This window comes from Gymnoscopelus braueri (assembly GCF_963280865.1).
Source record: "Gymnoscopelus braueri genome assembly, chromosome: 13".
Lineage (NCBI taxonomy): Eukaryota > Metazoa > Chordata > Actinopteri > Myctophiformes > Myctophidae > Gymnoscopelus > Gymnoscopelus braueri.
The window spans coordinates 22,101,841-22,127,002 of record NC_137615.1 but is presented as its reverse complement, the minus strand read 5'-3'; the positions used below and the strand labels follow the sequence as shown (position 1 = coordinate 22,127,002).

At 43.9% G+C, this 25,162-nt stretch overlaps 1 protein-coding gene across 4 annotated transcripts; it reads right to left on the bottom strand.

Moving 5' to 3' along the window:
• Positions 1-5,942: 5,942 nt before the first annotated feature.
• cdk12 (cyclin dependent kinase 12) lies at positions 5,943-24,077 on the bottom strand. 4 transcript variants are annotated; one of them, XM_080446021.1, is made up of 16 exons: positions 22,804-24,077; positions 22,662-22,731; positions 21,959-22,622; positions 20,327-21,025; positions 20,044-20,226; positions 19,804-19,943; positions 19,498-19,668; positions 17,609-17,798; positions 16,615-16,671; positions 15,271-15,372; positions 14,991-15,068; positions 12,412-12,528; positions 11,375-11,506; positions 10,597-10,820; positions 9,699-10,121; positions 5,943-7,744 (listed from the first exon to the last, which is right to left on the bottom strand). In XM_080446021.1, the coding sequence occupies exons 1-16, from the start codon at positions 23,320-23,322 to the stop codon at positions 7,326-7,328; spliced, it is 4,188 nt and encodes a 1,395-aa protein (XP_080302147.1). In that variant the 5' UTR covers positions 23,323-24,077; the 3' UTR covers positions 5,943-7,325. The 4 variants fall into 4 exon arrangements, with proteins under 4 accessions (XP_080302147.1, XP_080302145.1, XP_080302146.1 ...); XM_080446019.1 differs by having other exon boundaries at positions 22,662-24,077; XM_080446020.1 differs by having other exon boundaries at positions 21,959-22,731.
• Positions 24,078-25,162: the final 1,085 nt, after the last annotated feature.

Sequence of the window (25,162 nt, the reverse complement as noted above, 5' to 3'; positions counted from 1 at the left end):
CACGGGCTACAAGTTAGTTCAAAGAGCTAAACACAAATACACAGGCATCTATGAAAGGCTGTGATGCTTACAGTCTCCCAGGAAACAGCCGTGCACGTGCACACACACGCGAACACACACACACACACGCGAACACACACACACACACACACACACACACACACACACACACACACACACACACACACACACACACACACACACACACACACACACACACACACACACACACACACACACACACACACACACACCCTTAGAACATACAGCATTCAAGGAAGCAAAAGGATGTGAGCATTCCACATTTGGTTTGTTTATCTGAATCTCTGCTAGCTGCTTCTTTGAATCCCCGAACCCCACATTGCAGCCTAACTGTCGGCAATCGCACATTTCTCGTGCAAACACGCGATGACAGGCACACGAGCAAAACTTCAAAAAGCTACAAATAAATAAATTAAAGACAAGTCTGACGGGGATGAATAAATAACAGGGGGAGTGAAATACAAACAGGAAACAGGAGTGCGGGAGAGATGGAGTGTGCCGGAGTGAGGGAGGAAGCACAAGGGAAGAGAGACAGAAAGCGAGTGTGGGTGTGTGTGTGTGTGTGTGTGTGTGTGTGTTTGTGTTTGTTAGTGGGAGGGGGGGGGCAGCGAAAGAGGAGAGAGATGACAGAGAAACAGAAAGAGCGTGTGTCAAAGCACTTCCAGTCTCATTTTTCTATAGAGTCAAACTGACATGAGGGTCTCCTGGTTGAAGGTTGAGAGAGCGGCGGCATCATTCACAGCGTGTGCCGCAACTCAACCGCTCAAGTAGAAAACACACCACTAGCACGAGGAAAGAATACCTGCCATGCACTTGCACACGGGCATGTAGCAGGTGAAAATTGCTTGCCAGAACGGTGACACAGCGTGAGGCTGAATGAGCGCATCATGCCTTTTTGTTGTGGCTCTCCTGCTCTTGCAGAAGAAAACATTATTAATTTATTTATTTTGTTTGGGAGGGGGGGGGGGGTACAGCCATGAACGTGGTATGCAAATGAAACGGTTATTATTGCATTGCTCATCAAGCAGCGCGGAGCAGACATTAATAGGCTGATGAATATGCATGTGAATTTGTTAATTAAGTTAATTATTCTGCTGAAAATGCATTCGTCTTCCAAGGACATCTTCCCCAGGATTCCAACCTGCTCCACTCATTAGTCATGCGATATTTTACACTGGGCGCTGAGACAAGAGGTAGAAAGGGAGGGGAGGTGGTGTGTGTGTGTGTGTGTGTGTGTGTGTGTGTGTGTGTGTGTGTGTGTGTGTGTGGGGGGGGGGGGTATGTGCACAATATGAGGGCATCATGGGCTTTAAGTCCACTTAACAATCGCAATAACAGACTCAGGGAGGGATATAATGGTACTATAATGACACCTGATCATTAATCACCTCTTCAAAACTGAAGGGTCAGTGAAAAGCGACAGGGCTCTGCAGCCATCTACGCTGCCCTCACAGTGGCCAGACTTTCACTCCTTCTACCCTTTTCTCTTTCCTCTCCAGTAATTCCCCCTCTTCGCTGCTTTTCCTCTAATTGCTTATTAAAACCCTCTTAAATGAACTTTTTGTGCCAACTTTCCAACACATTAATTAATTGTTGTAGCCAATTAAGTGTCGCTGTGCAAATGAGCTTGAGCACAAATGGTCCTGCAGGGCCGCCCCCCCAACACCACCACCCCCCGCCCCCCCATCCACCCACACCACCATCACTCCCCACCTCCTCCCCCTCACTGCCTGCCTTCCCAGCAGCCCCTCTGCTCTTAAAGAGGTAGCATCGGCAGGGAGAGATAATTATTGATGGAGACGCGGTAAACATCCACCCAGTCAGTCAGTCAGATGTGCTGGAAAATGTGAGGAACATAAATGGTGTGTCTTAGATTTAAGGGAAGATAGTTGTGAGATTCAAAAACAAAAAGATTCAAGGGAAACAAAACAAATTTTCTCTCCCCCCCCAACATTCATCTTGACATAGCAACAGTATTGGTTGAGACACAGGAGAGAAGGCCTAGCGGGGGCGCTTATGGTTCTAGAGGTGACCTATTACTTTACTGACTACACCCCTGACCTACTGAAAAAGGAAATTAATGTCTTCTAAATCTACAGACGTTTTCTGGTAAAGCAAAAAAAGAAAAGTGCTTTTGTTAAGAATCCCTGCTTGCTTGTTCAGCTGTAGAGGAATAACAATGAAGAGGGCAGAGTGTGCCAGCAGTTATGCACTAAACTATAAACTGAGAAGAAATGGAGATAGCGTTATGGCAACAATAAAGCACTCCCATACAGCAGTAAACCATATATCACCACTGGAATAAAGTCAATCAGTTTTTGAAATATCACATAAATAAAAAATGTAGCCATAAACAGAATGGCTGACATTAAATTTCGTTTGAGAGGAGACAAAGAGTAGCTCAGACTGCACTGAAGACAGCATAACTCTTTCCCTACCTAAGTTGCATTCTTAATTTAAATGTTTTCTAGTATAATCAGCTTGGCTAGGAGGGTGACAGGGTGTAAATATCTTGCCATTAGAAGAATACTACTTTTATTGGGCTAGAAATATACAGCTCTCGTTTCACTAGCTGTTCATCGCCTACAGTTGGGTGTGTGTGTGTGCGCGTGTGTGTGTGTGTGTGTGTGTGCATAAATCTCTTCTCTATATAAAATCGGAGAAGTTAACCACATGAACCCTATCGTCCCTATTCTGGCATGTCATATTAGGTGAAGAATTGGCAGAAGCGGGTAAACGTTGGAGAAAAAAAACAGGGGGGAGGGCTGCATTGTGTGAAAGGTGACTTGGTGAGGGCCGCAACCAATTGTGAGGACGAGCATGCGCATGTTCACCAACAGTTTTGAAACAGGCTTTGTTTTTCAGCCTGTTGTCTCAGCCACTGCTATAAATACAATATATCACTTTCACCCTGTAGATTCTACAGGGGGCGACGCGTTGCAATGGTCATCTTCTCTCCTCACATTCATATCAAACCTGTACAAAGTAGGCCTTAGCTATGAGCCACTTACAGGCAACCATATGCCCATTTTCCGTCAATGTCATGGATTACGTCACCGCGCTAACTGGAGGCAAAACAAAGGAAAAGAGTGTTGGAGGCAATACAAATCACTAGAGATTAGTAGCGAGAATTTTACAGTACATCGACCCTGAACAACTTGCTGTGTCGTTGGGTGCCAAAATCCAAGAACTAATGGATCCAAGTTGGGGGGAAAAAAAACTATATTATAGTGTTGTGTTAACTATTAATAGACCCCTTAACAGACAACGTCACACTGATAAGAACCAGTATGCGCGCGCAGGCCGGCAACCAAATGAGTGCCGGTCTCCCAGAGCCGGGTTCTGGGAGACCCCGTCTCCCCACCCAGAGATTACATACATTACATAGCCACTGATCAGAGTCTCAACGTCTCATCAAGCGGTAGCATGGCTTAGGGAGACTGTCACTGCACATAGGGGGCCCAATAAACACACTATGCACACTTTCCATGCATACAGGCGACTGTCGACTGTCTATAGTTGTCTATAGACATTGACACCCACAGGAGAATTGACATTAGGTTATCACATTACACCTTAAAATCAACCCCTTTATAATTTAACAGACCTATGTTGCAACTGTACTTGGGCCACTTTTTCTGTCTATAACAAATCTCTTCGCCAAAAATAGCCAATCTACGAGCTCACAACTATTCTGCTATATCTGCTATTTTGGGCTAACGCTCCCCCCAGAATATGGATTCTGGAGTTCAATGTGTTGTATAACATAGGCTTGCTTACTTTTATTTTGCCTCTCCATGTTCAGTATGTCTTCCTTCTCTTGTCCATCAATGTCCTCCTCACCACATTCTTGCATCTGCTTCCCTTTCCATGCCTCCTGCTTCAGCCATCTTCTCACACAACCATCTGAATCTGCTGTCAGCAACAAATTACATTTTAACACAAACCAGCGCAGATTGACAGGCTAGCAGGTTAGCAGACGTTGGACATTAATTCCTAGGTTGTTTCACAGGTCAAAACCAGGTTAAACATGGCACAGATACACAATACATCCTCAGTGTTCGTGTTAATTTAACTCAGAGACTTCAAATGGAACTAAATTGACCCATAAGGGTCCCATAAGTTACAAATGGATAAATCAACACGGTGTATTGTATCCTTGCAGTGGAGTGGATTGTTCGGCTCAATTACATTTCAGTTTAGGATTAGGTCTTGACTGTATAAAAATGTATACTTTTTTTTTTTACGAATTATGACCTCTGACCGTGGTGGCTTGTATATTTCAAAACTGATCAGCAACTTTTAGCTGCTTTACAGGACATCAGATTTGTGTGTCTGGTAAAATAGAAACATTTAAAAGCTACATCAAAATGTACCATAATTTCAATGGCTATAGTGGCTGATAGATCTAGTTGGCAGACACAAGTACAAACTCTATGAACATGCTGAATCTGCATACAGCAGGGAATTATCTTTTGACGATGTGTGCCTCACATCTCTATTTAGTGTACATCTACGTTTTTGCTATAGGCTACCAGGCCTAGAATACCATTTTTAACACCGGATGTAAAACATTACACTTGTCCACTCTAGCTCTCTACAGTATAATTGTTGGACACAATACCAGCCAATACCCAGCCCTTAAAATCAGTAGCAAAAACAAAAGCAAATGGGACAGTGAAAACATGGCAAACCACTCAAATTCTCTATTCACTATAAAGAAGAGGGAATAAAAATAACGCAATTTCATGTACGGTTATGTGCCAGTGACTGTTTTTTTGTCAAGCTATTTGCCATAATTTTTCAAAACGACCGGAGATTGTTGAAAGTGACAGAACAGCATTCAAAATGGATACTGCCTACCGCAGTCGTGCCAGTCTCTGTCATGGCGAGGATGAGCTTCAGACTGGCAGGACAGCACTTTTATGGGCACTGCCCATGAGGTGCCTTTCTGATTGATGGCAAAGCCTCCTGTGCCTCCTTCTCGTCTCTGCTCAATCCTGATTTATTCGTCTGGTCTCTGTGACTTGGCACTGGCATTGCCCACTACTTCTCCTATGGTAACTCCCTGCGGGCACATTTACTATTATTTGGAGTCCCGATGGGCAACCGCATCAGACAGAGACATACATACACGTACACACGCTCTCATTGGCCACATCTACAGACATCACACACATTTGCACATTCTCGTCCCGACTCACACTGGGTCTGTGCTAGAGGGCAGGTGAGCCTCACACTGCCTCCACTCAAAAGGGATCTCTCACAGTGGGCTCAGCTGGGCTACAGTCTGCCTGGTGGGCCAGGGGGGTAAGCGGCTCTGTAAGCCTGCCAAGAGAGGGATGGGTCTGGGGTGCATGGGGCCAAACCCAGCGTGGGCACACACACACACACACACGCTCACGAATATGAACCTCACACAGTAAGATCCTGTGTTAATTTAACTCTGAGTGTTCAAATGTAAGCAAATGGAACCGAAACGGTCCAATCTACAGTATGGTTCTCATCAACGTTCATAAGGGATTGGTCAAAGGACTAAACTGTTTATAAAATAAACACACATATATCACTAACATGATTGCTAAGAGGTATAGTTATAGGCCTATTGGGCTTTTCATTATCGGAAGATTAGGTCTGGAAGTTATCTGTACAACTCATACAGTGGGCAATGACGCTGCCCGGCTAGGTCAGGGCTGAAAAACTCCTATGGTAGATGGTTTTGGCCCAGGTCAAATTAGAAGTGACATTATATTAACACATTTTTGCCTGGCATGTTAAGGGATGAATGTGTGCTTTTATTAATGAGGGACCTATCGGCCCATGCCATGGTATCTGAGGGCATGTCCACCACCTGGTGGCTATTTAGAGACGTTTTAACTAATGAACCTGCACCACAGATAACTGGTCGCATGACTTCCTTTAATAAACGGAAACAAGAAAACACATATTACAAAATATCTGTTGTCGACAAACGAAACTTTAGCACGTTTCGCTTCCTTATCCTTTTCCAAGCAAAACAACCCAAAAAAATAAATGAAAAAGGTAACCGTGGGACATATTCATTTTAGGCATGTGTCTTTCTTTGTCGTTTAAGTAGAAAATAACACAAAAAGCTTTTTGAAGCACAGACTGGCAGGGAGGCAAAAGGCAGATGTATCAGAAGAGACCATCAGAGTCCACCAGGAAAAACTTTAGAGGTTGTGTGTATGTAGCTTAAAGCTGTGGCTAGCAGAGTAGTGTGAGCAAGAGTGGTTTACTGTATATCCTTGTTTGAGACAGCTGGGAACAAGTTCAGACTTAGCACAACACAGAGGGTTAGCTAGCAGTGAAAGGAAGAAGAATGAACTGTTGGTCCCAGCATATTGTGTTTCAAGAGACAGAGTGGCTAGAGTAAATGCAGCATAAAGGCTCCCCAGTTCAATTCCCACAACAGATATACGTCAAATGTCCGTGAGCAAGACACCGAGGCCTTCGTTGTATGTCGCTCTCAAGACATACAACACATTTTTAGCTAAACAAAAATGGTTGCGATGAGGACAGCTTAAAATTCATAAGAGCCACTAGGTCAAGACGAGGAAAATAACAGGCCCCATGTACACATTTCACTTACGTTTGTGCCACCCACAGGAGCGAAGTTGTTCAATAGTTTCCACCAAGGCCAAGATCATTCAGGGGTCGCTAAAGCCACAAAAGGAGGCACAAGGTTGAATATCAGGGATCTAGCCAGCATATCTAAAGTTCAACAGAAAACTATTTCTGTGATCCAGTGTTTTATATCAGGGCGTTCAAAACCTCTTATCTGCACATACCCTGCCAGTGCTTTCACATTTCAATTGCACTGTTTTTACATACACTGCTCTAACCGAACCAATTATCAGTAACACATGATTGCCTAATCATCAGTGGGCCCTGCAGGACACAATCATTTGATTTGGAATGGAAATGAATTAAACTAAATCAGAGCTGATCCCAATTCATGTGCGCCACTCATTTTGGAGAGAAAATCATCCAGCCAGGTCATTAAGAGGGACAGGGAGCCAATCAACACTCTTCTGAAGACCCATGTTCTTCAGTCACTGATCCTCATTGTCCATTGCAAAATACTTTTATTCAACATTCAAAACCTACATAAGGGTTTTCACCTGGAGATGGCCCTTTGAGTCATAATTGGTCAGGTCACAGGTGTCCCTCTTTTTCCCCCACTTCTTCAACCTTTCCTTTAGGCGAGTGGTGTTAGTGTTGTGCCTTGTGCTGCCCAGATCTCTTTCTCAAGGAACCAAGAATCAGCGGGCAGCTCCATGGGAGAAGCGGAGGTCCTGGTCCTTGGGGAATTGTACTGCAGTAGCAGCGGTAGAAGTCACCAGTCCTGCTGGGGCCTCAGCTGCAGTGGAGGGTTTAGGGGAAGAGTCTGCCACCCACGGTCGTGGGGGCTGTGCCCGAGCAGGAGTGTCCACAGCTGGAGAGGGGTTCTTGCCACGTCGGGGCGCCCCAGCTTCAGAGTCCTTTTGGGAGATGAGCTGAAGCAAGGCGGCTGCCACAGTGGGGCTGATGTCCTGGCCAGGCTGGGTCTCTGAGTCGACTTGCCGTTTCTGTCCACGTAAGAGAGCTGATGGTGGAGGTCCGGGCGGAGACGGGGGACGATGATCTGTAGCTGAAGAGGCCGGATCGGTCCCAACTGGTTTCCTTTTTAATATTACGCCACCTGAATGGGGACAGAGGGGGAACAAAACTGTGATTGAGCTGCGATGACAAATTCATTATGGCACCTACACACAGGACATATATTGTAGATATCCTCCAAAACAAATCCCTTTATATTACCTGCCTTGTATTTTATCGCTCATCTCACATGAAATGCCATTTAAAATAGTGAAATAATGGACACTCAATATGGCACAGTTAACTAACATTCTACAAGGTAACATTCGACCGAATTAATTAATCCTAGATGCAAATCATTGGATGTGCCATTAGTTTCTATGGTTTAATGTTAACTCTAAATCATTATTCTGCTTTTTTTCATGTCACATTGAAGTCAATGCTGTAAACGTTTAAAATCTGATTTTTGCTTTGTTGTGCAACAAAATCACCCCCATTCATGGACCTAGAGAAGTACAGTAACAATGTATGTATACAATCTGTTTCTACTTTTTTTTTTTTTTAAACTAAGTACCATTAACACACATTTAACAGCGACTTACTTCATGGGTGCAATAGGATTTTGTAATCTTGTACGCAATGTAAGAAGTCAATGACTGCCATTCAAGAGTGCCAAAAATAAATGCAGACGTAGTTTAGAGGAACATCACGTCCACACTGGGTGAGGAAGTCTTAGGAGGGGCAAGTTAACGAGATTGACAGAAAGGGTGACTTGTGTATGGGACATTTTGTAGATTTTATAGGTTTATCTGACATCTCCCCGTTTTACGGTAATGCAGCAAAGCTATGAGACACTTTCAGTCATTTATCTAGACTACTCAGCTATAAACCCCTGGAGACCGTTTCCAAGGAAACAGGATTGTTAGTGTAAAAGAAATTCATTCTGCCTACTGTTAACACTGGTGTGTTTTCATACAATATCCAATTCAATGTGAACAGTCAAAATTAAAGAAAAGAAAAAGGTGTGACAAACCAAAGCTAAAAGAAACACATGCAGGTAAAGTCTAAAGATTCAAAACATTTATTTTGCACTTTATAATTTATTAGACTTTCTTCAAAAAAAATTGCTGACATTACAGACTGTTTTAAAGCAACATCGTTTCCTGCAAAAGAATCCATGACACCGGTTTTAATGAAATGAAGTGAGGAATAAAACACACGTGTGGGAATGGGAAAGATACAAGCAACAAAGACTGTGAGAAAGAAACAGGAAGAAGGCAGAGGTGGAGGGAAGAGTACAGTGTGAACCATGATCGTCCTAAAACCTCGGTTTATTTGTCACACTAGTGGGACATGTCCATGTGCACAGAGCCCTTTCTAGGTGACCAGGGTCACGTAAACACCAGTCAGACATCTCGACTTACCAGATTTACGTTTGTAGTATATGCAAGGGTAAAAAAAAAAGAGGAGACCGTTGTGTGTGTAAATGGTGCACCTGCTCATCGAAAGCAGTTAGAGGTTCAGTGCCTTGCTCAAGGACACTTTGACACACCGCCAGGGGGAGCCGTCTCAAACAGGGAACCTACCGATTCCATGACGGACGCTCCACTGCCGTCCATTGCGTGTGTGGGTGGGGGGGTAACGAGAGGGAGTAGTGTGTGATGAGTGGACAGATTATCCACCAAAGGAACCTAGCAATCTTAAACATTTCATGTGGTCGGTTGATCCTTTAAATTCACAAGGTAGTTTACGACATCTTTTTGTCACATTATTAACGGAAGAATTGCTTTTCCTTCTTTTCTTTTAAAAGGCCTTAAGAATTATCAGCATCTCTGGACATTTATAGTTAAGCCTATATTTGTTTATAGCAGATATATTCCAATACCTGTCAAACATTTTATTAAATCTGTATGGCCTAAAGGAACCTTCGTTTACAAAACAATTGAGAGAATTTGACTTGTCCTCTGCCCTGATCTGCACATGGATACAGTCCCCAGTGATTTCCACCTGACCCTGGTGCCTTTTATTTTACCCCTAGAGCTTAAACCCAGACTTGCCCTTGCGGTCGGCAGCGGAGGCGGATGAACCGCGCGTTACCGCCTCCTCTGACTGGACACCATTGCTCTCATCGGTTTGCTCTGCACCCTCGGCCTGTGGCTGGATCATATTGCTCAAAATGATGGCCAGCAGGTTGGCCTGCTCTTCCTGGGTGAGGACCGGTTCTGCAGGCACTGGGGATGGCTCCTGTGGTTCAGGCGGTGGTTCAGGGGGCTGAGACCTGGTAGGCTGGGCCTGTTGGTCGTCTGGCGCCCCCTGGTGGTGGGAAGCCTCATTGAGCGCGGACAGGGTCTGGCTGAGGCTCTCTGGGTTGGAGATGTTAAGGAGCTGAGCCACTTGGCTGAGGTCTGAATGCCCCTGGAGCAGGTTCAGAAGCACAGCCATCTCCGTCCGATTCAACTGCTCTGCTACAGCTCCCAGGCCTGAACACATTAACACACATGGAACCAGAGTCATGAACAGCATTTGACACGTATTTGACTAATAGGAGAAAAAAAATGAATCCTTTTTGCTGATCACATTCCATGACATCTATTGCAATTTCCATAATCAATCTTTGTGGCAGCCATTTTGAAATGCTTTGGTTTTATTTTGGCTACATGAATGGATCTCACTCAGGAAATCATTTCACAGAACGGAATTTGTAATCCTTCTTACAAAAGGCATCAGATCAACCTATACATGTATATTCAATATCTTGTCCAGTTTTTCAATGACCATAGGATGGAACGTTGACACACTAAAACACTGGGGAGTGCTACTCGGTCAGAGGAGCGACTCCTGACTCCATTTGCACGTTTGTATGTTTTTCCTGAAACACTGCCTTAGCGTCTCATAGACGAAGGAGATCTAATCTCCCAGGTTGCCGGTGGTTAAATGGTGTGTTGCAGCAGTTACCTGACAGCTCATTGGCTGAGATTGCGGCGGTGGGTGGTCTTCCAGGTGGCGGGGGTGGGGCACCAGCAGGGCTGGCCTGGGGCCGACTGTTCTCTCCACTAGAGGGCCCTGTTGGGGTCTTACGGGGCACTTTGGGCACAGGCACATCCTCAGGCAGACCGCTCTGACGCGCGCGCCTTCTCTTCTTACTCCACAGCTCGTGACAGTCCTGGTGGTGCGGGAGACTGAGAGCAACAAATGGCACAGAGACAGAACACGATGCATGAAGGGCACGGTTGATGGAAACAGAAATGATGAACAGAGGGAGAGGAGATGGAAATAAACCAAATCGTAAGTCAGGATGGAATAGTTATCTATTGCAGTGTGTTCTAGTACAGTGGTTCTCAACCAGTGGTCCGGGGACCACCAGTGGTCCTTGGGGAGGTACCAGGGGGTCCCCAGCTAAATTAGTTAACATGGAGTCACAATCGTTTTAACCGCTTAGCTTTCACTATTCAAAAGAAGCAGATCTACAAGCTCATACCGCACTATGAGCTTGTAGATCTGCTGTTTTTTTATCTTGAAAATGTGTGCATATCTTTGAATATACTGTTGTTTTTTTTTTACTCAAATCTTTGCTTCTGGGGGTCGCTGGCACAAAACATTTTCAGATGGGGGTCCGCGGCCAAATGTATATCAGTTTAGGGGTCCTTGGCATGAAAAGGGTTGAAAACCACTGTTCTAGTAGATAACATTGTGATAAAAGGAGAGAATTTTCAAGGTTTGTCAGGAAACTCACTCTGGTGGGGGCATCTGACTGGGCTCAATGTCAAACAGGAAGTCACTGTTCAGAGCCTGTTCTGATGTGCAGCGCCGTGCAGGGTCAAGGGTCAGCATACGGTCCAGCAAGTCCAAAGCGTGACTAGGCAGACTGTGATTGAGGGGGAGAGAGATAGGGGTTTAACAACAGAGCCAGACAGAAGTTTGATAACAGGTACAGTGTAGGACTGACTTAAACCCCAGCATCCGTATTCTGGGGAAAAACTTTACCCATTAAGACCGGGAACGCATCGGTCGTGTAATTTTTAAGATTTCTTTGGCTATTCAAAAATAGCAGATCTACAAGCTCATAGCGCGGCACTGAGTGCCGCGCTATGAGCTTGTAGATCTGCTATTTTTGGTAAATCTCTTTTTTTTACCGTTGTTTGTGCGAATATATATATTTTTTTAAAGGGAACATTTGTATCTCATATCTTTGCTTCATGGGGGTCCCTGGAACTAAATATTTTGAGATGGGGGTACGCGGCCAAATGCATATCATTTTGGGGGGTCCTCGACATGAAAAAGTTTGACCACCACATATATATATATATATATATAATATATACATATACATATATATATATATATATAGCAACATACCTTTTTCAGAAAACTGTTAGGATTGCGAAGACATTTGTAGAATCCCCCAGAAGCAAAGATTTGAGTTAAAAATGTCTGCTTAGAAAAAAGATATATATATATATATTCAAAGATTTGCAATAAAAAAAATAATTAAAAAAAATATAGCAGATCTATATTCTATATAAATATAGCAGATCTATTCAAAAATAGCAGATATACAAGCTCATAGCGTGGCACTCAGTGCCGTGCTATGAGCTTGTATATCTGCTATTTTTGAATAGCCCAAAGGAATCTAAAACTTACACAGATGCGTTCCCGGTCTAAATGGGTTAAGATTTTTTATGTGGAGCGAAAACAGAAAGGCTGCTAATATGGAGCCCCCGAGGGACTCTGCTCAACAACGTATGGGGTTTAGGTGTTTAAGCCACATACAAGGCAAACTCCTCCCGTAGTCGTCGCCTGTACTGCTTCTTGGGTTTCATGGTGTTGAAGTAGGGTAGTTTAATGACATCCGGCCAGGCTGCAGGACAGGGACTCCCACACAGGCGACTGGGAAGGACATAAGAGCAGAGCACGGAAGAGTGAGACGAAAGACCAATACAATTTTCAACTTAGGTAATAAATACAATAGGTAATAAATACAAAAGTAGAGGTACTTAAGCACATTTACAATTGTACCCCTGCTCAGAAAACTCGCTGATAATACCGGTAGTCATGTGAATGCATATAGAATTTCAAACAAGCAAAACAAAGGTAATTGCAGATAAATAGTATGTATAAAATGACAAATTAAGTTGACACCATTATTGTTATTAATAAAAAAGTAAATGAGCAAAAAAAAAAAAAAAAAAAAAATAGAAAAGAGGACAGAGAAAGGGGGTGAAGTGGGGGGCTCAGTCAGGTGGCAGGGTTTATAAGGAGTAAAAGTAGTTTATGAAAGGGTTCCATTTATGGAAACAATTTGCAGAGTTGCACTTATTTTTTCCTCACTTTAAGGAAATGCAAAACATCCTGAGCCACACAGAGATAGATGGAGCTTTGGGAGATTTTCATAAAAGTTGCCAATACGTTGGTAAAAGCTGACCTGACCTGAGTGCAGCCAAATTTACATTTTGGGTATTTAGTGGACGCTCCTGTCCAGAGTGAGTTATGAGTTAGTAGGTATGGCACACAGTGATTTGGAACTCTAGGATCAACATGTTGGCTGACTCCAGCAGAAATCAAATCAAACTTGTGGACATTTATTAATGGGATGGTTACTTTTACTAGAAGAATAGCAGTATTTCATACAGATGGTCTTCCTGTTAGGCCTTGGGCCGTTCGCACCTCCAACGGTGCCCATGGTGGACTATAAATGGCAGGGGCGTCCTCTTCCCTGAGCCAGGCCTAGACCTGGCTCAAGGAATGAACCTATTCATTGTTATTATTTGAGCTGCCAAATGCTGGTTGACTGACTGTGGTTGGTCTCATCAACCAACCTCTCATGCAGTTAACCAGCCATGCTGATAACAATCAGATAATTGCGTTCTTAAAAAAATATGAAACTGTTAATAGGCTATACATTGCATTCTACTCTTTTGCCATCTTTCTCCTCTCAAAGGACCACACCAGCGTTTTTGACATGTGGGTTCTTTGTAACTCTTATAAGGTTTAATTTTATTTGATATATATTTATGAGTTTGTCTTGAGATATATATACAAGTTACAATTTAGGCATTTAGAGTGATTTACAGTAAGCAAGGACAGCACAAGGTAATATATCAAATGCATAGAAAATAGTAATCTACTAATAAACTAATACATAAGTAAACCAAGAACCTATCATCAGTCTAACCGTAGAATATACAAAAAAATATTATCTGTACTCAATCAATAATCTGTACATTGAAATATACACACTATATATTGGCCTATTCATTCCCCCTCAAAATAACATGAAACTTTCCACACTGCATTAAAATGCTATTCTGATGTTAGTGTTCTCCCTTACATTTCGTAATTTATGTCCATTGTGCCTGGGAAATCATAGTTGGGGGAATAGTGGAACAGACTACCGAGTACCAAATCTAGAGCCTGGAGGGATAGTTGGCCGCGCTGTGATTAGCTAATAATTGGTTGTCTGGCAATTGCTTGTTTTAGCGAAATGTGACAGAGTGTATGCTATTACCTCCGTCCTTGTCATGTATAGTTTACTTAAATTTTTTCGAAGATTTTCAAGAGATGGAAAGCGGGCCTAGAAATGTGTGCTACACCTCTGCATGGTACAATAAGATATCCACCCGTCCAAGTCCCATATGCATATACATGCAATATGCATGTATATGCATATTGGAATTATTGATTATGGCACAATGGACCGACATTACGAAATATAAGTGAGAACACCCACATGGACGAAGCGCCACTGTCCTATTCCTCTGCGATTGCCCCCCAACACTTGCATTCCGTTTCTTAAACAATTAGCATAATTTGTAAAATTATGTTTCTGCATTATTGTTCTAAATGTATGTTCTTGCTGTCCTACATACAGCCAACCAGTTGAAGAAATCACAGATTGGGGCGTTAACCTAAAAGCTTTAAGATTCTATGACCATTAGGTTTTTATGGAAGATGCTTCTGAATGTACAGAAGCAGGTATTCTATAGCTAGTTTGCTCAATTCAAATACTCTTTTAATCTTAATAAAACAAATATAGATATTATTAGTGTAGGCCAGGGCTTGACTTTACCAGTCACATGGTACAGAGCAGCAGTGTTAAAGTTACAGGCCAAGAGAAAGACATGCTAGCCTCAATGGAATCCAAATGACTGAAATCGGTTGTGGTGGTGACTGATAATTTAATCCTTGCAATTTAATGTTTTTGGGTAATACAGATACTGAGTATTGTATCAACACATCCCTGCTATTTGGCCTAGTGGCTGGTGGTGAATCTTGGGAATGTATCAGCCAGTGTGGCTGATGGACAAATAAAGATTGTTTTTCTTTTGTCCTGGCCGCAATTGGAAGCATACCTGATGAGTTCAAGCTGCAGTAGTTCCTGGTTGGCCTGGAAGATGGGCTTCTTGGTAAAAAGCTCTCCCAGAATACAGCTGGGCACATCCAACAATGGAGACATTTAGATATATTAGCAACCACACAGCTTGACAGTTACAAACCAATCAATTACCAATTATGTATTAAAGATGTAAAAATGAATTATGAAAGAATAAATACAGCTAGTGATTATAAAACAAATAAATTGAGTCAATCCACAGATACGGTTACATGATTGTGTGCGGTGGTCACGCTTACCCACAGCTCCATACATCAATGGCTGGAGAGTACCTCTCCTCTCCCAGGAGGAGCTCAGGGGGGCGATACCATAGCGTGATTACTTTATTAGTGTATGGCCGACTAGAGGCAAGAAGAGATGGAATAAAATGAGATTCTGCAGGTTGTAATGGTGGAACATTAATGCCACCCAGTGCCTAAACATAAACACTTCAGTTATCATTCTGTGCCATTGAGATCGGAGGGTTAAACACTGTTCAGCCCCATCTAGTGGACAGACTTTGAAAAAGGGAAGATAAGAACACTTGCAGTAATGAATGATATGATTGAATTAGTGCTGTCAGAACGAAATTCGGGCGGGAGCCGAATAGAATTACAATATGAAAAGATCTTCGAATGTTTTTTCCTCCATAAATGTACTGAGAAACGAATCTAATGAAGACTAATTTCCTGACCTACCGATGTGAAAACAAATGCTTTCATCACGTCGCACATGATCAACAATAAAGTTTGAGTGCATGCACTGCACAGCATGTTTATATGAACGCTGTCACTGCCACCCAATGAGTCTGTGTTGTGCACGCTCGGCCGTGCGCCTGTGTGTGTGTCAGGTCACGCTGAGACTATGACAGAACACGTTGGTTCAGCACAGCAGGCAAGACTCTTCCCTTTCCCCCCATAAAATGCACTTGAAAGTTTAAGTTTAAGAAACGTATGTTTAATTATGACAGCGAAGGTTTTTATATAACATTGTTTACACTGTCGCTACAACGTGGACCTGTGGCTGTCAGCACTTGGGACAGTGGATGGAGAGCCTGTTCTCGTTAGGAAACGTATGGGCTGCGGAACGGTGGATGGATCTCACTATAATATTACAGTAACATCCATCTAAAAGTAGCTACTACACACCCACGCAGATTCACGCAAGTGAGAAAATCGGTAAAGCACAGCTGCTTACAAAGCGACGCAAACCAGCAGGAGTTTCTATATCACCTGCTATGTTATGAAAATGATCAGAGCCAATTGTGGACTGTGCTCGGCGGTTCCGACACACAAAAGCTTATAACCATTGAAAATAAAGATGTATTTCCACTCACCAAACATCCAAATCACACTGATAAATCATTGGAGTTTATTCAACGTAAGAGGACGAACTGCAGGGCCAACGTTGATGGCCACTGGCAGGCTAATTGACGAGGTGTGTCTTTTTCTCGGACGCGTGGTAAGAAGTTGTAGCCTAAATACCATATTTAGCTGCACTGGATCTGATATTCCATTTATGGTATTCAGTGGTATTGCCCCTCCCCATACAGGATAAACGCATAAGTCATTTAAATGTGTTTACAACAAACAAATCTATCTTACCTCTCTTCTGAATTGTAGAGCCGGGCCAAACCGAAGTCAGCCAGTTTGATCTGACCACTGCACAAAGAAAACAAAGTAGTGAGAACACCTGAGAGATAAGGAGTCAGTCTTATGGTATGGAGCATGGGAAGCCATGCCGAGTCAACACTAATAAGATAATAGTAATAAAATGAACTATGCAGACATCTCATCTATCCTTCAAACTAAATTTAATTCAAGGCATTAATGATTAGACTCTTGGAATTTCCACTATAACCAGAGTAGAAATCCTCTTCTTGCATAACACAAATATACTCCATTTTATTCATACTTGTCAGTGTCCAATGACCTCTTAAGGCAGAACAATGCTCAATCAATTGCAGACTTGTAAAGTGATTATTTACTGCATCAAATCAAGACATTTGTGCAGGTTGCGCACAAGCACTTAAGCTGGCAGCGTTCAGGGCTTAAGTGTGGGTTCATGACTTCTACAATAAAGAGTAAGACGGCACTCAGCTCCGTCACACGACGGTGTTGCTTTCTGAAAAGAACAGATCTGTAGGTGCTTCCCACCTTGTTAATAAAAAGGCATTTGAATAGTCCGAGTTGCTCCCGTGCATTCTTTCTCACGTTAACAGCCAACCAGCTAACAACAGCTGACAGATCTATAAAATAACGTGTCATGATGCAATCAATGGGTTCTTCTGCGCAATTCACACTCTGTAATACGACGGTTACAAATTGACCGAAGATAGTCGATCTATAAGCTCAAGACTCGCTGTATCCACGATGCGTGGTAGACGAGCTTGTAGATTGTATGCATATGGCTATGACAGACACAGTCAACAGACATCAGTCAACCAATCACCCATGACGTGCCACGTGAGGTTGGCGAGAGACACATGCTATACCCACACACTCATTTATATTGTTTTATCTTCTTTTTTGTATTGGGGGGGGGGGGTCATTACGGATGTGTGTGCTGTGTTCGCCGACATCATGTTTAAGCCATTACCTGTTGTTGAGTAGTATATTGGAACATTTGATGTCTCTGTGCAAGAAGTTTTTCTTGTGGCAGTAGTCCAGGCCTTCCATCAGCTGGCGCATGAAGCTACGGATGTGTTCTTGAGAGAACTGGACCAGACCAGACTCAAGCAGGCCCATCAGATCATGGTCCATATACTCAAACACAAGATAGAATGCACCTGAAATGAGAGGAAGGTGTTAGTTTTGGAAGCTAAAGTACAACATTATTCCCACACACAAAGTATACTTAATTACACCCAGTGGACACAAACATTTCCAACACATTCATAGTATTTCTGCCATATTACAATGATTTAAGAGCACAGGGCGGCAGTGGATCGGGAGCGAGGGAATAAGAAGGTTCCTGGTTAGATCCCGACACTCTCTGGGTTAGTGTTGAAGTGTCTTTGAGGAAAAACGCTGATGTGAACTCGTAACTGCTCCCGATGAGCAGGTTGGTCTCTTGTATGGTTTCTACTGGTGCTCCGGTGATCGGTATTGGCCGGTATTTTTTTATTTTTTTTATGGTCGCACAATGCCTGAAACACTTAATGCCTGAAACACACCTGTACGCATGCTTCTACACAGTAAAGGATTTTTTTTAATAGAAATATTGCCCTCCCACATGATCACATCTGTGATCGTATCGGCCGATCAGACTTCAGATGATCGGCACCAAAAAACCTGATCGGAGCACTAACAGTTTCCTCCGCCATCGGTGTGTAAATGTGTGTGAAAATGGGAGAATGTAATGCAGACTGTAAAGTACTAGATAAAGGTGCTATACCATTTAACACATGTCTGCCGATGCACATATATGCCCAATATTAGTGTTTCCCCTATATGCACGTAACAGCGTGCATATATACGCTTGATTTGATGCCGCTGCTCCTTAATTTTTTATTATTATTATTACTTATTATTTTTAACGATGGAAGACGGCTCCGTCTTAAACCTTTATAGAGTAAAGTTTTATTATTTTGAGCTATCAGTAGGCCTACAGACAATTCATGTCTTGTTGCATACTTAAGGGGAGGAGAATGAGCGAGAGAGCGAGGGAGGGGAGGAGAGGACCTGACTTCAGAGTCTAGACCCATTAAAGTTACAAGACACTCTTTAATCTTGCTACAGCTTAGCTTCCAACACGTTTTAACGTTACTTCAGCATTTTTCTTGTTCCTGTTGCTACCTCTGAGCACACACAAATGAATTCCAAATCAACTACAAGTTGGTTTTGGCAATAAATGTTTGAATATTAAGTGAATATTCTCTGTATACAACGGAAGTCTATGGGACGGCTTGGGGTCCGTCCATTTCCAGAAAATGGTACTGCTTCACATTCAGGTCAATTAACTTTGCGATTACTGGATCATCTCGCCATATTAAATCAAGTTACAACAAGTTGTCAACATTGAAGCAAACCAACGTTGATCAGTAGGATTATCATTTGCTTTAGACAACAAAAAGTCCTGCAACTTCACTCCATTACATAGACTGCTGACTATATCGCCTCCCAAAAAGAATAGATTTGCAAATCATCATCGCGTCGAAATGCAAGGTGTGTGGATACCTTGTAGATTTGTTCGTTTTGTCAAGAAGCAACACCGTTGCGCATGGGGTATAACTTAAGCTTAACATTACAACTATTTGGTTGTAATGTGCGGAACATCAGTGAAAGTAAACATATTGAAGATATAAATAAACATTTGAAGATTCATCTTAATAATGATCTTGCATACAAAAAGAAGCCTCTGCATTGCCCATAGTTAGTGTTTTGCCTGGCCACCGTGACTCTGCGACAGCTGTCAATGTCAAAGACATCAAAGACAATTATTCAGCACCGCTGTTACAACTTCAACCTAGGGAAAACACTGATTACCTTTGTCTTTTTTGAAGTCGAGTGCATCCTGTTTGTCAGTGACAATCTCCTTCATGTTGACCACACTGCGGTGGTTGAGCTGTCGCAGGATTTTAATCTCTCTGATCGCCGTGATTGGGAAGCCCTCCTTCTCATTGTCCAAGCGCACCTTCTTCAGCGCCACCAACTCACCTGGGAAGGGTGAACAGAGCATTCAGAAAAGCTCAAAGCAATCCAGACCAGTACAAATTTAATTTGATAATCTGCTCAAGAGTATCTAAAACACCAATTGGCAGTAAAGTGACTGAGTTCATCCCATATTCTTACCAGTGTCTTTGTCCTTTGCTTTGTACACCTGCCCATAGGTTCCTTCCCCTATGATACCAATAATATCAAATTTATCTACACAGCGTTTTCCCCAGTCGCTCTGGGTCTGTTTGCGCTCGCCATAGCGGGGGCAGCAAAACCTGGGGAAAACACAGAAAGATAACCAATAAGAAAATCTTACCAAGGAATTGGGGGAAGGGCAGATCTTTTAATGAGCCGAGAAAAGCACTCGAAACTCACTTTGGTCTCTTTTTAAGGGCAGTCGGGGGTAGCAGGGGAGCCTGGCGGAGAGGGGGGGACTGTGGAGGTGAGTGGTCACCTCCAGGCAGGGTGGGGGGTAGGGGCAGGTCGATCAGTGACGGCCGACTGCGCGCTTCCTTCTCCTTCCTGGGCGGCCTTTGGGGAGGGGTGGACCTCTTTGGACTGAGACAGAGACAATATCTTAAGAAATAAGACCAGGACTGGCAAGTTTGTGTGTGTGTGTGTGTGTGTGTGGGGTTATACATGTTATCTGGTCTCTCACCTGTCCTGAGAGTCTCCCAGCAGCATGGGTGGCAAAGGGAGTGGGGGCAGCGTGGAGGTCTTGAGGAGAGGGGTCTGGCGGACAGGGCTGCGTGCGGGAACTGGAGGCGGGGATTTGGGCTGGGAGACGGCTGTGGGGGGTTGGAGAGTGGTTTCTGACAGAGGTGGTGGCGGGGGTGGCGGTGGTGGTGGCGGTGGCGGGGCCTGAGTGACTGGGCCAGGCGGCATGGGGGGAGAGGGCTGGTGCAGATGAGGTGCAGGAGATGCGGATGATGTTGGAGGTGCAGTGCCCTGGTCTTCATCAGGGGGATTGTCCGGGGGCAGAGGCGCAGAGGCCACAGGCTGCGCTTCAACCACTGCTGCAGAGTCTTTCTCTGGGTGTATCGCCGCAGCTTTAGAGGCCCGCGACGAGGGGCCTGTGGTCTTACCCCGTGCCGAAGGAAGAGGGGTAGAAGTGGCATTGCCACGGGCAGCTGCCACAGCAGCCTGACGCTCCTTCTTCCGCCGGCTAAGCTCCGCTCCCAAGCTGGAATTCAGTGGCAGACGTGACGTGGTAGGAGAGCGGCTGGCTGGCCGGGTGCTGTGGTTCCCACATCCAGTTCCTCCAGATGATGAGTGCTTCTTGTTGCGAGAGCGCGATGAGGACCGACGGGAAGAGGAATACAGCAGAGGGGTGCGACTCCTGGAGCGCCCAGAACGTCTAGTAGAACAAATATAAATATATAAATAGAAAATTTAGAGAAAAACTTTAAATTTCCTGATACAACTTCTTGAAAATACAGTCAATGGAAAATAAGTTTTACATTAAGTTTAAAATCAAATATAATAAATATTTAGAGGTTGGTGGTTGTCACCTCTTCTAGCATTAGACAAATTTGCATAGATCACAATAATAATGCAAAGCCAACGGTACACAAGGAACAACATAACAAGATTTTAGCAGGCCCACGTAAAAACTCTTGAATCCAAAAGATAGCTCTAATCCCATACAGTGAGTTAACTTGGGATGTCACCCTAATATGGCCTTTACTAGCTTTTTCAACTTCTTAAAATAGAAAATCCTCAGATTTGAGTAGACGTGAGATTTGCCTTGGTGGGATACTATTGAAAGTGGAGTGGCTCAGTTTGACTAAGTTTACACTATCAAAGGAAAAATAAAATGGCTGAATGCAAACAGTGCAGTTATTTTGGACAACTATCTGCTTTTCTGATTTAATAAACTTCCTACAATCATGGCAAACAGCTACAGCAAATGATTTTCTGGAGAGAAGAGCTGCAGTAAGATATATCGGTATGACATTAGTTTACACTGAATGTTATTTATGTTCACCGTTTTATAGTAAAATTAAATAATGTTAAGAGTGATCTCTGATCTAGGATGGTAAGTCACATGTGATCTAGGATGGTAAGTGACATGACTCAGGTCTTGGATCAAAAACATATTCCACGAATCTAGTATGAATATGGGTTCATAACTAATAGGATAGGATTCCCCTTTCTAATGTAAATTAACCCTTTATTATCATCTACCTCCTCATGTTTGTGTCTCCATGCCGCATAACTCACTTTGATACAGAATACTTGTGAGTGCAGTGGGATACAAATATGGTGTCAAGTGAACTGTGATACTCACCGCGACATGGGGCTTGTGCTGGAGGACCTGCGGTTAGCGTAGGGGCTAATGGAGCGTCTCCTTGAGTAAGGACTACTGTCCCTCTCATAGCTGGATGACCTGTGTCTGCTGCCATAGGGGCTTTCTGACCTCTGCCTGCTGCGGCGAGACATCTCCCGGTAGGGGCTGGGGCTCTGCGGAGCCTGCCTGCGCCTGTGGTAGCTGTCATCCCCCTGTTGAGCATACCCACCGCTCAGCGGGCTGTCACTGCCAGCCCCCCTTCTCGGGCTGGGGGACAGAGCAGAACTTGTACCTTTACGACGTGGGCTGCCCCTGCTTGATGGCTTGCCCTTGGGGCTCGCCTTGTGGCTCTTTGAAGACTTTCGGTGACTCCTGTCTGTACGTGCCCTCTGGGAAGATGTGCGGCTGGTGCCTTCCCCATGGCCCTCTCTCCGCTGTTGTCTGTCCTTGCGAGACTTCCCTGAGCGACTGCTCTCCTTGCTGCGAGATGACGAGGTGGAAGAAGTGGTGCTACCAACACTAGCAGCAGGTGGTTGTTGGGGAGTGGGCATTACCTCCCCACGCTTTGACACTGAGTCCTCTGACTGATGATCCTGGCGCCGAGATGTGGAGCTGGCTGACGGTGCCACAGGGGCAACTCTGTTCTTGATCTTTCCAGAGTCCCCTTTCTCGAGACCTCCAGGCTGCAGACCTACAGTCTTGCCTTTCTCACGGTCCCTAGTACTTTTTTTCTTGTTCCCCTGATCCACATCCCCAGGGTCTCTAACTTTGCTAGGGTCTCTAACTTTGCTAGGGTCTCTAACTTTGCTGGGGTCTCTAACTTTGCTGGGGTCCCTAACTTTGCTGGGGTCCTTGGACTTTTTGCGAGAGTGTCTATGCACTTTGCTCTCACCGTCTCCTGCAGTGCCGCCACCATCAGCCCTGTCAAACTCCGCGGGGGGTTCTAATCGTTCTTTGGCCCCACTCTCCGATGGCTTTGAAGAAGGTGGGTCCGAAAAAGTGTCCGAGTCTGAGCTTATATCATCATACTCCACGAGAGGCTTCACCGTGTTGCCGGCAGGAGGCGCCGTCTCGACGAGGGTAGAAACTCCAGGGCCCTGTGCGGCCGAAGGCTCACCGCGACCATGTTTGCTTGATTTATGCCGTTTGCGTCTTGCAGTAGAGGATGCAGACGTAGACGGTTTGGATTGAATCTTGCCGTCTTTACTCGTCAAGCTCCCTGCAGAGGAATGAGGCGGGACCTGGGTCTGTTGTTGTTGCCCACCGCTGTTGCCACTCGCCTGCAGCAGGGCTGCTCGTGCAGCAGGGCTAGCGCTAGATTCCAGCTTCCTCTTGGTCCCATGATGTCGGTCCGACCCAGGCATTCCTCACGTCGGCGACGGTACCTCTCCTGCAAACGGGGCTCGATAACCCAGGCAATTCATTCACGAGAGAACAGTATTTCCAAAATGCAAGTGTACAAACAAGCATACAAGGGAGGGGGAAACAAACAAGACCAGGCCGCTCACGTTCAGTCCTTGTCAATTCATTCCATTGACGTCGCCAACATAGTTTGCCAACGTAGAAACAAAACACGCCACGGTTGTTGCCCTGGCCCGTACTAAAAACTCTGCTTTGAGTTAATAAATGATATAGATCCACACAGAACACCGGAGCATTGTGGTCTCGTCTCCGTTTCTATCTAGCTAGCCTGCTAGCTAATGCAGAGTAGCTAGCGTGCTGACTCGTGAAAAGAAAAAGGTCCCTTTAGTAAAAGCTGTCGTTGTCCGGTGTCAAGTTTTGTAAAGGTGTATTTATTCCATAGAAATACGGTTTTTAGAGTTCAGAAACAAGCAAAGGCCGTCATTAAAAGCAGCTCTTGTTTCTCGAACAAAATGAAAACTTGACCCGGTTGGTACATTTTACATGTTCCCTTTAATGTCAATTTTATCTACTATAAACTCAATATTGATCAGAAATTATAGTATACTCGTGTGCAATAAATGTTCCAGTTTATTATCAATGGCTCTGGGAATCAACCAGGCCTGTATTTAGGGCGATGCTAGTGGATTTAAGAACATCCACGGCCCTGTCTGAAGGAGACTACAAACGCCATTGTGGCTCCCTGTGTGACTAGCAGGTTTTCAGTACAGCAGCAAGGACCGGAAATTCAGTGGGCTGTCAATCCTCCGTGTATCCTAGCAACATCCTATCAAGAGCTTTAACCCGCCTTCTGTTCTAATCAACGATTCGCTGTCCACGCACTATGCTTGTACCAGCTGACAAATCTAGTAATGTGTGCTATTTATTCAAGTAATTTAAACAGATTGTCTGTGTTTGCAACACGTTTGGAATTAATTACATTGATTCCATATCGGAAATGACCCCCCCCCCCACTCTTATATATGATGTTTAGCATATTACTGTATATTATTATTGTTTGTCTTTAAATGTCTCAATGAATTTAATACAAACCTCAATGGAAACAAACCCTGGGCTTATTGTGTTATCCTTTTAGTATTCTTTTGTAAAAAAAAATCTGTGCCACCGTGCCTTTTTTGGGGGGAAATTGTTAATAAAGTATTCAATCAATCAATAGACCAATGTGTAAAGTTTACATTTACGCACCTGCAACGCAGCCAGGCTATAATATGATTATTTTTTAGTTAAAAAAAAAGGCTGCCAGTGCTGAATCTAATTAACATTACGAAAAATGAAGGACACACACACATCCTCTCAGCTAGCCTAGAATATACAATGTAATAGATACATTGAGATAGTTAGGGGCTTATGTTTATCAAGTTTATCAAAGATACCTTTATTTGTGCAACAAAAATAAATAAAAAGCACTAAGACACAAAGATGTGTTCATTGTCATCTTGTCGACAAGCATGCACGATTGTGTTTCCCATGGTTTCCCGCTATGGTGACGCATTCTGATGAGAAATGTACGTGTACGTTGATTGGTTACTTTCCCATGCTGGAGGCGGGGTCATTGACAAACAGGAAGTGGCGTTTCTTACTGTTTTACAAAGTAGCAGTTCAGTCCCTACAAAGTTACAATGTATGTTTAAGGAAACAATGTTACGGGATAAACACACCATTTCGACTGATCAGTAACAATGAAACATGCCATGTGTACGACCACATCAAAGGAAGTCTACTTCTAGTATGTTACATAGAGTGAATTAAATGGTTAAATAATGAACAGCAGCACCCACTGTC

Coding starts and splice junctions, on each gene's coding strand:
- cdk12 (XM_080446018.1), bottom strand. CDS start 23,322: ATGCCTGGGTCGGACCGACATCATGGGACCAAGAGGAAGCTGGAATCT. Junction 20,227..20,326: donor CTGGGAGACTCTCAGGACAG/GTGAGAGACCAG, acceptor TCTCTGTCTCAG/TCCAAAGAGGTCCACCCCTC. Junction 12,529..14,990: donor CTGCAGCTTGAACTCATCAG/GTATGCTTCCAA, acceptor TGTCCTTCCCAG/TCGCCTGTGTGGGAGTCCCT.